Raw genomic sequence first — 15,107 nt, 5'->3', positions numbered from 1 at the left:
TTAAAAATGGCAAGTTCTATGCTATATATATGGTGCGACACTGATAGAGATATCACAAAAGGCACGTGGACATGCCTATTTCCACATGCTGAGAGCTTAAATTGTGAAGAAGAAAACACAATCACGTTCAATTTTTTCTTCCAATTTGTTTCGCAATTGCCTCCTTCCTAACCAAAAGTTTGGCAGCAACTTTACGATCGATTGTAACCTCATGCATCAATCCTCATCGCATGGTTTCTGTGTTCAATATCTTTCAGTTTCAAAGAAGTAAATGGAATTAAATTTTTATGTCTTTATGCTATTGAAACAGATGACATCAATAACTCAAGACATGTCGAGTTGAATAATGGAGAAAAGAAGAGATATTTCATCTAATATCATTTTGAAACTAACACAAACTTTACTTCTATTTCATATAAAAACTCTAGATGAGTCTTTTTTTTTTTGTAGTTTTAATATCAAAAAAATGTTGTCATTTTAAAAAACACAATTTTGTATCATTTTAAGTAAAAATATTGTGTTTTGATGGTTTTTAATTATATATCCTCTTTTTCTGACAAAAACACAATTTTGTATCATTTTAAATAAAAATATTGTGTTTTGATGGTTTTTAATTATATATCCTTTTTTTCACAATGCTCTCTTTTTCTCTCTTATCGTGATTTTATGGAAGGCAGAAAAGCTAAAAAAAACCATCAAAACACAATAGTTTAACTTAAAATGGCACAAAACTATCTCATTGAAAATGAAAATAATTTTTCCTATATTACCATACTAGGAAAAAATGATCTTAAGAGAACTGTCTCTGTAACGAGCCTAATAATGCTCAAATCGGACGGCAAAAAAATTAAAATACTACACTTTTAATAATTAATTACAAATAGGTTGCAGTTTGAAAACTATCTACGAATCTATTGCAGTCATTCACGTCCAAATTAGGCGTGACTATTCACGCCCAAGTTAGGCGTGACTCCCAAGGCATTCACGCCTAAATTAGGCGTGACTCGTCTGGTGTTGACACGTGGCACAAAAAATTAATAATTTAACCGTAAAACTTTATAAGGCCATAACTTTTGACTCGGGTATCCGAATGAGATAATTCTTTTTTTGATTCCACATAACTTTTCGAGATCTACGCAATGACATCTCATTTGATATATTTTATCTCTCACAAACACAATTCAAATTTGCAACAATGAATGAGTGAATTTAATGTTATAGTACCTTTATTGGGCGTGAATGAGTGCAATATATTCGTAATTAGGTTCAAAACGACAACTTATTTTGTTATAATATTCTACCAAGTGTTTAGAATATTTATTTAATTATTTTCTTTATTAATACAGTTTTTTCAAATTGATTTTTGAGTTTAAATAACAAATTAAATCTTTATTTTTTTTCTTATTAATAATAATTTTTTATTTTTTTTGGTAATACACTATATAATACAATTATTACAAATTTGAATTGTGTTTGTGAAAGATAAAATATATCAAATGAGATGTCATTGCGTAGATCTCTAAAAGTTATGTGGAATCAAAAAAAGAATTATCTCATTTGGATATCCGAGTCAAAAGTTATGGCTTTCCAAAGTTTTACGGTTCGTAAGTTGACTTTTTTTTTGCCACGTGTCAACACCAGATAATTCACGCCTAAATTAGGCGTGAATGACTTGGGAGTCACGCCTAATTTAGACGTGAATAGTCACGCCTAATTTGAGCGTGAATAACTGCAATAGATTTGTAGATAGTTTCGAAACTGCTATGCATTCGTAATTATTTATTAAAATAGTAACATTTTAATTTTTCTGTCCAAATCGGACTAGTCGGATAAATAATGAACCGGTGGATATATAAAAAATCAAATTATCTCTTGTAATTTGAAAATAACATCATTTTGAGATTTGGGGGAAAAAATATCAGGAATCTTAAAAATTTCATTTCTCTCTTATAATATAAATTTGCCTAAAATATTTTATATTTTTCTCTTAAATTTCGAAATCACATAAAATAACTTATTTTATTTGACAAGAGAAATACTGAACTCTTAATAAAAACTCATTTTGCACACAAAAATAAGTATAGTCAATGGTGACTGGTGAGTCAGTTTAATACTTCAAACATTTTTTTTCTCCAAAATGCATTAAAGGGACGTTTCATTCCAAAACCATAACGTTTACCGTTAAAATCGTAATTAAATGGAAAATTCAGTTACTTCGTCGTACCAACTACCAACTAAAGGACATTATGATTGAAGATTTTGACTGGTTTTTCGATCAAATTCAATTCCAATAAAAACTGAAAACAGTAATCAATTTGAGTCGAATAAAAAAAAAATCACCTTGTCTTAGTAATTTTCCTTTTCTTAATAATTTATGTTTACTTGATTTTCCAGCTAGATTGAGTCAACTTTCTTACGACCATGGTTGAAATGAATTGAGCAGAATCCAAAAACATATCACGTTCTAGCATAATTAACTTGGTTTATCAAGCATATTTTAGAGAGAAAAATATGAATTATAGCTGTTGATTATAATAGAATACATGCAGATATATAATAATTATTAAGTAATTAAAATTTATCTTGTTAATTTTTTAATCAATATATTTTAGCTGTAGAAGACTCAAATTCATTTATTAATAGCATATTTATGTAAGATTTTTTGTCACTGCTTCTAAGCATTTGAAGCAACATTTTTAAGAGAATGAAGTATTATTTTCTTTTCAATCAATGTGATGTAAGCTCAGGAAAAGATATTAAAATTGAAAATGGATTGAACACAAATCAATCTTAAAAGTTATTTTTAAAAAATAATTTAAACAATGCTATATCTGTTTTATCCACCTGACTTAATCTTAAAAGATAAAATAACTTAACAGCATAATTATATAATTTCAACCAAATTCAAAACATTACATAATAATATTCATAACAAATTCAACCCATGACTTTAACAATTATTATGAGAATACACAAAAATGGATAATCATTATTATTATGAGAATGAATATTACTAATTAACTATCACTTTAGATTTGAAAAATTAACTTCACAACTTTATTGAGAGATTTTTCCATCAATATTGAACTAATCCATTTTGAGTTGGATATCCCATGGACGATAAAGTTATTCTTATCTAGTTTTTAAATTTTTGAATTTGAAATCACTAATTAAACTGAAATTATTCCAATTATATATATATATATATATATATATATATATATATGGAAAAATGTTTATCCTTTTAAATGACACAATTTATATACTTTCACTTTCACAAAGAGGTGGGATCCACACCTTTATTTTTTTTGTCAACTCTCTCTCCTTCTTTACCTATCTCTTTATCTCTCTTAAAATGACACAACTTTACGTCTTTTAAAATGATACACATTTTTCTCATATATATATTTTTTTGATATCTGTCTAGTTTAGCTTCACGGATTTGGGCCTTTTCACACTCATTGTATGAATCTATGTTGCACCAATACTGACTCGGAACACAGGATACGACGTGACATGATACTTCGACACGTTAATTCTAAAAATTGTTAAATTTTGACACGTTTTAATATTAAATATTTTTAATTTATGTAATTTATATTATATTTAATATTTAATAATTTAACAAAAAAATAAAACTAAACTTATAATACCCATCAATTTTGCAAAGAAACATAAGATATCTCAAATATTTGTATTAAATTCAATAAAATGGTAATCGTAAATCCAATGAATCTAATAGTTAGAACTCACAACGCAACACAACACAACACAACACAACTTTTGAACATTTTTTGAGTCTTTACAACGAATATTAGAATGTCAAGAGTGTCGGTGAATGTCAAACACAACACGTTAGTATTTTTGAAATGTGCGTATTTCATAAATATGAATTGCGACTCTTAAGAATCTAATCCAGTACCCGAATTTGATAACTATATTTATACATAGAGGTTCTGATAAAAAAAAGAATAAAAAAAAAAAGAGAGAAATACATTAAGTTCTTGAAAGAACACAGTTAAAAGATAGTTGAATACACACACATAGATACGTTAATGTTGTTTGTCTTAAAAGCAATAAAAAGGAAGGAAGAGTGGTCAAATACAAACGCACTCAACAGTCTCTTTCTTCTTCTTCTTTTCTTTTCTCTCTCTAAAAAAATTGAAATTCAGAAGAGTTGATGATATAATATAATATAGACAGAGTCACTTTCTCTCTCCTCCATCCACTTTCTCTCTCTACATCCGAACTCTCGCCGCCACCAACCACCGCGACGCGGGGTTGTTATGAATCGGAGCAGCTATGGGCGGAGTCACCTCCTCAATCGCCGCCAAGTTCGCCTTCTTCCCGCCGCAACCGCCGTCCTACACGGTGGTCTTCTCCGACCAAGCATCAACTGTCGCCGCCGAGGTTTCTCCTCCTCCTCCTCCTCGTATCTCGATTCCCGAGGTTCCTATGAAGGACAACGTGGACGTGCTCAAGCTTCGGAGTCGCCGAGGTAACGAAATCGTGGCGGTTTATGTAAAGTACCACAGGCCCACGTGCACCATGCTCTACTCGCACGGAAATGCCGCTGATTTGGGTCAGATGTTCGAGCTCTTCGTTGAATTAAGCAATAGGCTTCGCCTTAATGTTATGGGGTACTTTCCCTTTTTCTTTTTATTTATTTATTTATTTTTAATTTTATGTTTCCATTTGAGACTTTTTTTTTTTTTTAAGATTGATGTTGGTTGATTAGGTAGGATTTAATGTTAGATTGAATATTGTTTGATGGTCATAAATGTTGATGGTGTTTGCATTAATTGATAATCTATGATCATGGAATTGGAATGTGCTGTTTGTTCATTTATTGATTTGCTTTTCTTTTTTCTAAAAAATAAAATAAATTAGTGTATTAAAGATTTTTTTTTAATTATGCTAAAATGGCCATTTGGAGGAGATTTTGTTTTACCCGTCTGTTTTAAATGCAATTATTTAATTATTTAATGCTTGGAATTGGTAATAAATAATAAAGCCTTTTGTGATGGTTTTGAAGTTCTGATATTGGAACAAGTGCTTCAAGGAAGGTTTCGTCATCTTTGGGTAAATGATAGTTACCAAATCTTAATTACGGCACTGATGTTGAAGAGGAAAGGGATTTAACTTTTTCTTGGAGAAATAAGCTACGGAAGTAGCTAATTTGACTACTGAAGATACCTTCTTTTTCTGTTTAGACAAGTGTTTTAAAACTCGTACCGGTCATCGAACCGGTCGAGGTACTAGATCGTTGGGTCACTGGTTCAACCGGATTCAATCGGGTTGAACCGGATTTACTGTTCATATATTAAAAATATAAAAATATTACTTATATTAATAAAAATTCACATAAGAAAACTATCAATGAGCTTCAAAAAATAAATTGATTTTCAATTTTAGCAAATATTATATACTTATAAGCTTCTAGCTCTAGACCATATCTTAATATTGGATTAAAATTGCAATATAAGTTAAATGCACCTTTTGTGCTTGACATGATACGGATAAATTAAATCATGATAACAAATAGTATGCATGAAATATACACCAAGAAGAAAGTGTCATCATTATCATGATAACAAATAGTATGCATGAAATATACACTAAGAAAAAAGTGTCCACCATTGAGATGAGATCATGAGACCATCAATGTTTATTACCACTTAACTTCATGAGATCATTATAAGATGCAACTAAATTACATAAACGAACTGCACTAATCTAAAATACCTTATTATTTTCACCTTACTTTTAATCATATTCATCATAAAATATGAATATGATTATGATTTAATTCAAGAGTTCTTATCAACAACAAAAAAATTTACCAAAAAAGAAAGAAAGAAATAACCGATCTAATCCGGGTCAACCGGGTCGCCGGGTTTCGGCCGGGTCAACCGGTCCAATCCAAATTGACTGCATAAACGGTCCAACTACCCGCTCTGACCGGGGAACCCACTGGGTCACCGTGTCCCAGGTCGACCCGGCCGGTCCGAGCCGGGTTTTAAAACACTGGTTTAGATGGTTTATAGCATAAAAATATTAATAATATTTAAAAAAAAAAAAAACCTTTTGAGTGAATCAATGCTCAACTGTTATGTATCTTGCTGCTATCATTTTTTAAGCAATGGCTGATGTTGAAAGTACTGTTGTCTAGTCTTTTGTCTTCTTAGCATTGCTATTCTGAAGAGCTGAAGCTGTGTTGATGTCTTCGAATTTTCTATGAAGATTAGGTTGCTTAGAAAGTGTACCTTTAGGGAAATGGATATGGTCATATGGGAAAATGATACGAACCTTGGGAGAGTCTCACCCCAAAAGCTAGCTGTAAAGAACCTTGGGATACACCACCTCAAAAGCTAGCTCAAAGGGTGGGAGTGCCCAAGGCCTTATAAACTCCACATTAGTTGCACATACAACCAATGTGGAACTATATATCTCAACACGCCCCCTCACGCAAGAGCCCTTTGGGCTTGAAACGTGGATTATGCACAGGCCCAATTTTTGGTTTACCTTTTGTGCTTTTATTTTAATTCCACTTTAAAGTGGGGGGCGGTGAGGATCGAACCTCAAGTTCTGATACCATGTTAAGAACCTTGGGATACACCACCTCAAAAGCTAGCTCAAAGGGTGGGAGTGCCCAAGGCCTTATAAACTCCACATTAGTTGCACATATAACCAATGTGAGACTATATATCTCAACACCATGAGGTAAGAGAGCCCAAAGTCCATATAAAAACCCCACATTAGTAACCCATATAACCAATGTTGGATTCAAGTCCCATATCTTGCAATTAGATCGTAACATTCCACCATGCTCCGCAGCCCCAGCGCCCACGCAAGGTGGCTTTGCGCTAATCTTTTACTAATCCTGGGCGAACACTGCAATGCCAGCGTCACCAGCCGCGCAGCTCGATTGCGGTTTGGAGACATAGTGGAAGGCTCTTATATCAATTGATACGAACCTTAGGAGAGCCTTACCCCAAAAGATAGCCCATGAAGTAGGAGAGCCCAAAGTCCATATAAACCCTACATTAGTCACTCATATAACCAATGTGGGAGTCAAGTCTCATATCTTGCAATTAGATCGTAACAGAAAATCACAACCATACAAAGGTAAATAAATGGTGGTGGTTATGTAACTACCTATTTCAATATTTTTTCTCTCTCTCCCCTTATCACCATTGATCCACCTTTGTATGGTCATGATTCCTCTACATGACCATATCATGTTTTATTTAACTTGAAAGGATCCACTCTCGTACCTTTAGATGGATATTTTTTTTTTCTTCATGTGTGATGAACTGTGTGCTGTTGGATTATACGAAGCTTCCCTCTGTCCCTGTGTGTTTTAGTGACTAGGAAATTGGAACTTGCTATCACAACTCCTGCTGTTGGCATTTGTTTCAGAATTTGGCTAGGCATTATTTTTATTGACCAAACTTATAATAGCATATGTTTCAGAAAGGGAGCCTTGGAACAACAGTTGTTGTTGCCATGTGACCCGGAGGTCATAGGTTCTTGCAAATGGGTCTGACTCTTCCCTGGACCCTGCACTGAGCAGGAGCTTTATAGTACCAGGTTGACCTTTCTTTTAATACTGTGGATATTTATCTTATGTATGTCAAAGGTTGAAGGAAAGGCTATATGATATTCTAGATGAGGACACTCTCAATTGAAAGATTTGTTTATTAAAGTTTATTGTATTGAAATGAAGTTTCTGTTGGCGGATATGGAAAATGAGACTTGATCAGCTAGTAAATGTCAACAATGTGTCACCTATTTACTATATAGGTCCTTGCTCTTATTATTTGGAGTAGTTGCAGAAAACAACACTTGAGTGACTTAATTTATATGCATGGGAGGTCTAAGCTCTGCTTGTGCTTTATTCAATTGCTTGTATTTCACAATTCAATATCAGTCTGTTCAGTATATTGTCGAATTGTTTGTGGAATCAGGCAAAGTGTTCCACAACAGTTACTAGAAGTTAACTTTCCGAAGTTAATTCGTAAACTAATAAACAATACTCTTATGAAAACAGGAAAAATGCCCCATTAAATATAATGTGTTCTATATGTTAAGTTTGTGGGAACTTATTTTCGTTGTGAAATTTTATGATGAAACAACTATTGTTTATTGCTTATTGTTAATTTATGAGACAAATTCAGTTACAAGCTATCTGTTGAGGAGATTAATTCTTTTACTTACCATGACTGTCTAGAAGGGGTACTTTTAATAGCCTAAAACTGTGATTGTGAGTAGTAAAGTAAAAAGTGTGTTTGGAGAGATAAATCATGCTCACTTGAGTCGTTTATGGAGAATAGTTACTTCCGTGGAATTTCACATGGCTATAACTTATATTCTAATAAGTGCCGTGCTTTTTAAAAAAAATTGGATCTGTTTTAAGACACAATTATGAACAGAACTATATTAAATATGGAGTTTCTAAATAAAATATTTTGGTAAATTAATAGCATTAAGCTCACAAATATCCTTCTCTGTTAAAATTTCATTAGTTATGATAGTTTGTTATTGTAGTATTCGTGGTAAATGGTAATTGTTCCTAGCATCATTCTTTACAAATTTTATACTCATTGATATTAGTGGTCTTACTATCCTTTCTTATCCCTCTTTCCTCCTTCTCCCAAACAGGCCCAAAAGTTATAAAGGATGAGTAAACTTAAATAAATTTAATGGAAACAAGAATGTTATATACATTCTTTTTAATCAATATTTGTTGCTGATGCTGGTCCCAAGACCCTGAAAGTCTATTCTGGAAGAGTCAAACCACAGAAGACAATTGAGTTAGTTAAGTAGTTATGAAGTTTGTTGGTTAGTTAGGGTGGTTTGTCTGGCTGTGGGCTAGCTCCGATTCTTTGGTTTGACAATTTCCTCTGCTGCTTTCTTGGTCATCCACCCTTAAAAAGCGAGAGTGGATTTCATTGATTCCTTCAAGATGTCGATCACACGTCTCCAATCTTCGACGGTTTTTGTTGGTTTCCTGTCAATGTGATCAAATCGAATTCTCCAGAGCTCCACATATGCTTCAATGGATGCCATTTCGATCGAGAGCATAGATCTCTTGACTTCAATGAAAAAAACTAACAAATACCTAATTAAATCAGTTGTCTTCCGAGGTTTGAGTCTTCTAGAATAGACTTTCAGGGCCTTAGGACCAGCATCCGCAACAATATTGTTCATTGGGAATTTGTGTTTGCGTGTCTCACATCTATGTTTCTATGCTTGTAATGTTCTTCAATATTGTTTTGTTCTTCATCAGTTTGCTATTCCAAATACATTTCATTTAGCTTCCTCAGTATTTTTCTTGAATTTCTACAGATGTGAGTATAAGAAAAGAAGTTCTCTCTTGATTACCCAGAGTTATATGAATTTAAAGATACATATGGGAATGCTTTTGTTATTCTCAAATGTCATATATGAAATATTCCCATGTTCTCTTTAGAAATATTCTTTAATGGTACTCCTTTATTTTATTTTTGTTGAATTGCAGTTACGATTACTCTGGTTATGGACAGTCCACAGGAAAGGTTAGCTTCCTAACTTTTCAGTCCCTATAAGTCTATCATTCTCTATCTATGGAATTATGACTTTTCTTTACACAAACTTTTCAATGTTCTTCATGTCTATTAAGTGTACATTGGTTTGAATTTCTTTCTAAATTGACTCATTATGCTCCTTTTTTATTAGTTTTCTCCCTTCCCCCTTCCCCTTTTTTCATTCATTTCTTCCTCCGTGCTCCTTAGCTGAATCAGTAGAGAAAAACCTTCCTTACCTGTGTAAATGTTAATTTAATCAGTAGAATTATTATTTGGACATTGAATTTGACTTTGTGGAATGAACATGATTATTATAGTTTTTGGTTTGTCAAGATTGGAATGGTATCCATATTGCTCTTTTACCATACAGGTGCGCGTGGAAAAAAATTCTTCCCACTTTGTTGCAACTTTTAGATTATTTAAGCCAGGTGCATAATGAATAATGACAGTCTCAAAGTTACTGTCCACAACTTGATGGCTGTCACTATTCATTTTGCATATGTGGCGTAAATAATCCTAAAGCTGCCCCAAAATGGGGATTTTTTTTTTCACTTGCATCTAGACAGTAAAAAAGTTCATCCATTCCATTTTTTTTTTCATGTTTGGTACATGGAATAAACCTAAAATGGAATCATTGTTATGATCATTAAAGATAAACAAATAAAATTAATTCATTTTTGGTTTCTTGGAATCAATGTATGATGTGTATTAGAAACTGTGGGGGTTACTACATGTTTAGAGGCAATCAGCATATATGTATGATAGTGTTACTACATGTGCAAAGACTTATAATGGAACATAAAATTATTTTCTAATCATGGTAGGATTATACTAAGGGTTTGCTTTGAGTCCTTATCTTTTTGCTATAGTTAAACATGAGTTAACAAAAGATATCCAAGACGAGTGGTATATGCTATTTATAGATGATATTGTGCTTATTGATGAGACTAGGGATGATATGCCTCTTAGACTAAAAGGAAAATTTTATAGAACGGCTATAAGACTTGTAATGCTATACGGAGTTCAATGAAAGGTAGGAGTAGTAACAGTAGCCGAAAAGATGAGATAAATAGATTGAGATGGTTTGGACGTATTCTTTGAAGACCTCTAGACATTCTAGTAAGAACAAAATTTTGTTATCGAGAGCATGACAAAGAAATGAAGAGGTCGGCTAAAACTTACTTGGGGGAAAGTAGTATAATAAGATTTAATGGATTGAGAAATAGATCGGCGTATGGTTTCTTTTAGGATAGAGTGGAGGAAAACCATTAGCATTATGGAGGAGTATATTTTTTTCCTATGTCTCAGAATCCCAGACTGCCATGTTTAGTTCTTTTTTCCTTTATTTATTCTGTCTTTCTTTTTCTTTTTCCCCTTCAATTTGTTCTTGATTTTATTTGGGTTCATTGACTATCGACCCCAACTAGTTTGGGATAAATGTGATGTAGATGTTGATATTAGAAATTGTGGGGGTTCAATGCATAAAAATTGACTCAAATGACATGTATTTGTAAACCATTAACAATGTTTGACATCTTGAATTTTCAGAATTTCATTGATAGAAGTTACTTGTTATCACATTGGCATATATATTTCTTTGGGAGTTCTTATCAACTCTTCTGAAAGAATAACTAATATGTATGTTCGTTTTGTTGTCTTTCAAAAGGTATTTATTGTTTCAAAGCTATGGTTGAATCTCTAAATTGTAGAACCTGCAGAAGCATTTTGCTTCTGCCACTTCTTCATTATATTAACCAATACTTATTTTCTTAGAGTACAAGGCGGCCAGTTTCCCTTTTATATGTGAACTTATGATTTGAGTACTTTTGCATTATTGTGCATGCCATGTCTCTCAACTTTCTGTGGACAGTTAAAACTCGGTCCTTTGTTTTTCAGGTTAGATAGAGGGTGCATCTCATTTTTTAAATACTTGTCCATTTTGCGCATTAAATATTGATTTTAGTTACATGTTATCATATTAACTCAGTGCGATGAAGTTATTGGGTGTAGGTTGAAAAAGTTTAAAGGAGAATATAGATAATCGAGATAATCTGAGATTAGATTGATATGTGATGTGTTATAGTACAAAGCATTGACACCTATTTATACTAGTAATTTGGTGAAGTACTAATTAGTATTACTAGGACAAGCCCAGTCTAATAAAGAGTACTGTCCTAATAAGATTCTAAGTCCTAACATTGTAAGAATCCTAATATTCGTAGTTCTAACTCATATTTTTTGTTTATGAATATTATTACACAGAATACTATTACGTGTTGTTGTTGATGGTTCTTTCAGAGTGAGATTATTGCGTGTAAGTTAACAGTCATCCTTTTTTGTGTTTGAAACAGCCAACTGAATGTAACACATACGCAGATATTGATGCTGCATATAAATGCCTAAAAGAGCAATATGGGGTGAAAGATGAGCAATTGATATTGTATGGCCAATCTGTTGGTAGTGGTCCCACACTTGATCTTGCTTCACGGATACCGGAATTGAGAGGCGTCGTCTTGCATAGTCCAATTTTGTCTGGGCTGAGAGTACTATATCCTGTAAAACGGACATACTGGTTTGATATTTACAAGGTAGAGTTTTCTTACTGATTGTATAAGTATTCCGATCCGTTTCATTCAATATATGGGTATTTATATGGCTTGTTTTTCTTCTATCCAGAATATTGATAAAATTGGTATGGTCAAATGTGCCGTTTTGGTTATACATGTAAGTGACTTCCACTCTCTCTCTCTCTCTCTCCACAAATGTAATGTATTCTTTTAGGGCTACATGTCTATCTTCCTTGCCTTTGTTGTTAACGCAACTAGTTTTCTTTCAGGCTTCAACTGTCAATTAATGTCAACCCCCCAAATCCATGCTTTTATATGTCTAAAGGAATTCTTATCTCTAGAATAACTTGTTTAACTAACCCGCTATTGATGGATTTAATCCATGCATAGTGTAAAGAGTTTTCCACTATTAGTAAACCATATGTTGCTGCCTTCTTTAAAAAACTATCAAAAGAACTTCCACTGCAAGTGAGATGCAAGTATTACACTTGATCTTAGTTGGTGTAAGTGTTACACCAATTACCAAATCTTAGTTATTGATCTCACTTGCATATAATGACTTTAATTTGTTAGTTATGTGAGCGGTTAAATGCAAGTGAGATTAACAGTTAAGATTGGGTGTAAGGCTTCTTAATTTTATACCAGGGTAAGTTGATCCAGCCCCATTCCAATTTGGGATAAGATCAATTTACATCGGTGTAAGAGCCTGTTTGATGCATCTTTCTTTTTTTAAGCTAAAAGCTACTTTTAAGCTAAAGTTAAAAAAAAAGCTTGAAAATTAAAGCTATAAACTGTTTGGTGATTATATAAAGTTGTTCTGATAGTTTTGAAGGAGGGAAGATAAATAATTTGTTATTAGGATGATTATTAGGGTAAAGGATAAAATTTATAAATACAAGTTTAAAATAAGGATAAAATTATAAAATAAATATGAGGACTCTAAAAAGCTAGCATACATCTTAAAAAAAGCTCTTCGTGGGAGCTTTTAGCTTTTAGTTTTTTCCTTCATTATAAAAAAATGTTTTTTACCAAATGGTGGTAGTTTAGTTGATGCATGGGAGCTAAGCAGGTAGGGGTGAGAGCATTGTGTTCGATCCTCCCTAGTATCACCTTTGGGAGGGGTTTAAAGCCTTAATCTTGGACCCGCCCCGAATCGGACTAATCGCGAAGCGATGAACCGATAGAATATTTTCAAAAAAATAAAAATAAAAGCTCTCTTTAAAATAAGAGCTTTTATAAAATTTATGTTTGGTTAAAATTTCTACTTTTAGGGAGAAGAGAAGCTAAAAATAAGACATGCCAAACAGGCACTAAGTTTTACACCCAATCTCAACCGTTGATCCCATTTGCATCTAATGGATATACAAGCCTTTAGATGCAAGTAAGATCGACGGTTAAGATTGGGTGTAAGACTTCTTATTCTTATACCGATGTAAGTTTAATCGTGCCATTTCTTTTCTTGTTTACTATTAGTGTAGAAAATTCTACACTAACAGGAGATCAAATTTGAACTATATTAATTTGTGCTATCTTTAAGACAATTGCCATTCACCATGCATTCTTTACAATTATTTGTTTTCATTATTATTATTATTTTTACTTTGTCTCTTTCCTTCATAATTTTGTAGATAGTAGTGATGATAATAATTTTTCCATGGCCAGGGGACAGCAGATGAAGTTGTGGATGTGTCCCATGGGAAGCAGCTTTCGGAGCTTTGCAAGGTAAAGTACGAACCCTTATGGGTAAGTGGTGGTGGACATTGTAATCTAGAGCTTTACCCTGAATTCATTAAACATCTAAAGAAATTTGTACAGACAATTGGAAAATCTAAACCAACTGCAAATGGTTCTCAAAAGGATACAATAGAAACTGAGAATCAAGGCAAAGCTAGCAAAGAATCCGAAACTGGAACTTCAAGTGCTTCTGAATTGAGTGCAGAACCTCCTGAAGCTTCTAGGAACAGTTTAGATAGCCGTCTTGAGAAGTCTAAAAAATCAAAAAAACCAGAAAAATCTCGAATGAGCACAGACCATGTTGATAGGTTTAGGAGAAGAAAAGGGTTAGTTTGGTAGTCTCTCACACAAACTGTATCCAGAATAATTTATCTGCCAGTATCCACTTTGCAGGTTATCTATTTCCACTCCTCAGGTAATGATGCCAGTTCTAAAGTGAATATATAGAGTGAGTTTTCTGTTTTCTTTCCTCTTATAGGTCCATAATTCAGCTGTATGTTAAATGATTGAGAGTAATATGCATTCATATGGCCTGTAAAATCAACAGCTTGATGTAAATGCAATCATTAAGATACTTTGTTTTGGTTAATTTTCAAGTGTCTCAGATGTTTTTCTTTGTTTTTCAGTTTTAACCTTTGAAACATTTAAACCAAGAAAGAAAGAAAGAAAATGTAAGGCTGCCAGAGCAGTAGATATTACCAATAAAATAAACTTCAACCAAAGAAATTGATGAAATATAAGACTGAAATGTATTTTTCATATATTGATTGACACCCAAAGGGATCTTTATATACAGATTACAAGGTAGTTAAGGAGTTGAAGTAATAAATAAAATACACAGTAACCGAAGAGGCATCACACTACTCAAAGGAACAAGTAGCTAGAAACAAGTAGAAAACTCTAGAATATTCTACACTCCCCCTCAAGTTGGGAGATATATATTGATCATCCCCAACTTGCTAATTAAATCCTCAAAGATGGGTTTGTGTAATCCTTTGGTGAGAATGTCGGCTGTTTGCTCCTTGGTAGGTATATATGACAAACATACACTACCCTCCTCCAATTTTTTCTTTGATAAAATGACGATCAACCTCCACATGTTTGGTTCTGTCATGATGTATAGGATTTTGAGCAATACTGACTGCAGCCTTATTATCACAATAGAGTCTCACAAGTAGAGAATAAGATATCTTTAATTCTCCAAGGAGCCTTCTTAACCAGATTCCTTCACAAATGT

The 15,107-nt window shown here is 33.0% G+C and overlaps 1 protein-coding gene across 3 annotated transcripts; it reads left to right on the top strand.

The window, feature by feature from the left end:
• The first annotated feature begins 4,072 nt into the window (after window positions 1–4,072).
• LOC133294626 (uncharacterized) lies at window positions 4,073–14,449 on the top strand. 3 transcript variants are annotated; one of them, XM_061493347.1, is made up of 6 exons: window positions 4,073–4,640; window positions 9,524–9,560; window positions 11,921–12,157; window positions 12,246–12,293; window positions 13,799–13,858; window positions 14,264–14,449. In XM_061493347.1, exons 1-6 carry the CDS (start codon window positions 4,303–4,305, stop codon window positions 14,315–14,317), a joined length of 774 nt encoding a protein of 257 aa, XP_061349331.1. In that variant the 5' UTR covers window positions 4,073–4,302; the 3' UTR covers window positions 14,318–14,449. The 3 variants fall into 3 exon arrangements, with proteins under 3 accessions (XP_061349331.1, XP_061349325.1, XP_061349317.1); XM_061493341.1 differs by having other exon boundaries at window positions 13,952–14,405; XM_061493333.1 differs by having other exon boundaries at window positions 13,799–14,405.
• The last annotated feature ends 658 nt before the right edge of the window (window positions 14,450–15,107 follow it).

The sequence above is a fragment of the Gastrolobium bilobum genome, unplaced genomic scaffold (assembly GCF_033153095.1).
Source record: "Gastrolobium bilobum isolate Gb01-03AN ecotype WA unplaced genomic scaffold, APGP_CSIRO_Gbil_v1 utg27444, whole genome shotgun sequence".
NCBI classification, from domain to species: domain Eukaryota; kingdom Viridiplantae; phylum Streptophyta; class Magnoliopsida; order Fabales; family Fabaceae; genus Gastrolobium; species Gastrolobium bilobum.
The sequence above is the reverse complement of the archived record's forward strand: the minus strand, read 5'-3'. Positions and strand labels throughout refer to the sequence as shown.

Bases quoted from the DNA above. Each gene is read 5' to 3' on its own strand.
- LOC133294626 (XM_061493333.1), top strand. From the start codon at position 4,303: ATGGGCGGAGTCACCTCCTCAATCGCCGCCAAGTTCGCCTTCTTCCCG. The intron at 12,158-12,245 runs GTAGAGTTTTCT...TCTTCTATCCAG, and splicing joins ACTGGTTTGATATTTACAAG to AATATTGATAAAATTGGTAT. The intron at 12,294-13,798 runs GTAAGTGACTTC...TTCCATGGCCAG, and splicing joins GTGCCGTTTTGGTTATACAT to GGGACAGCAGATGAAGTTGT.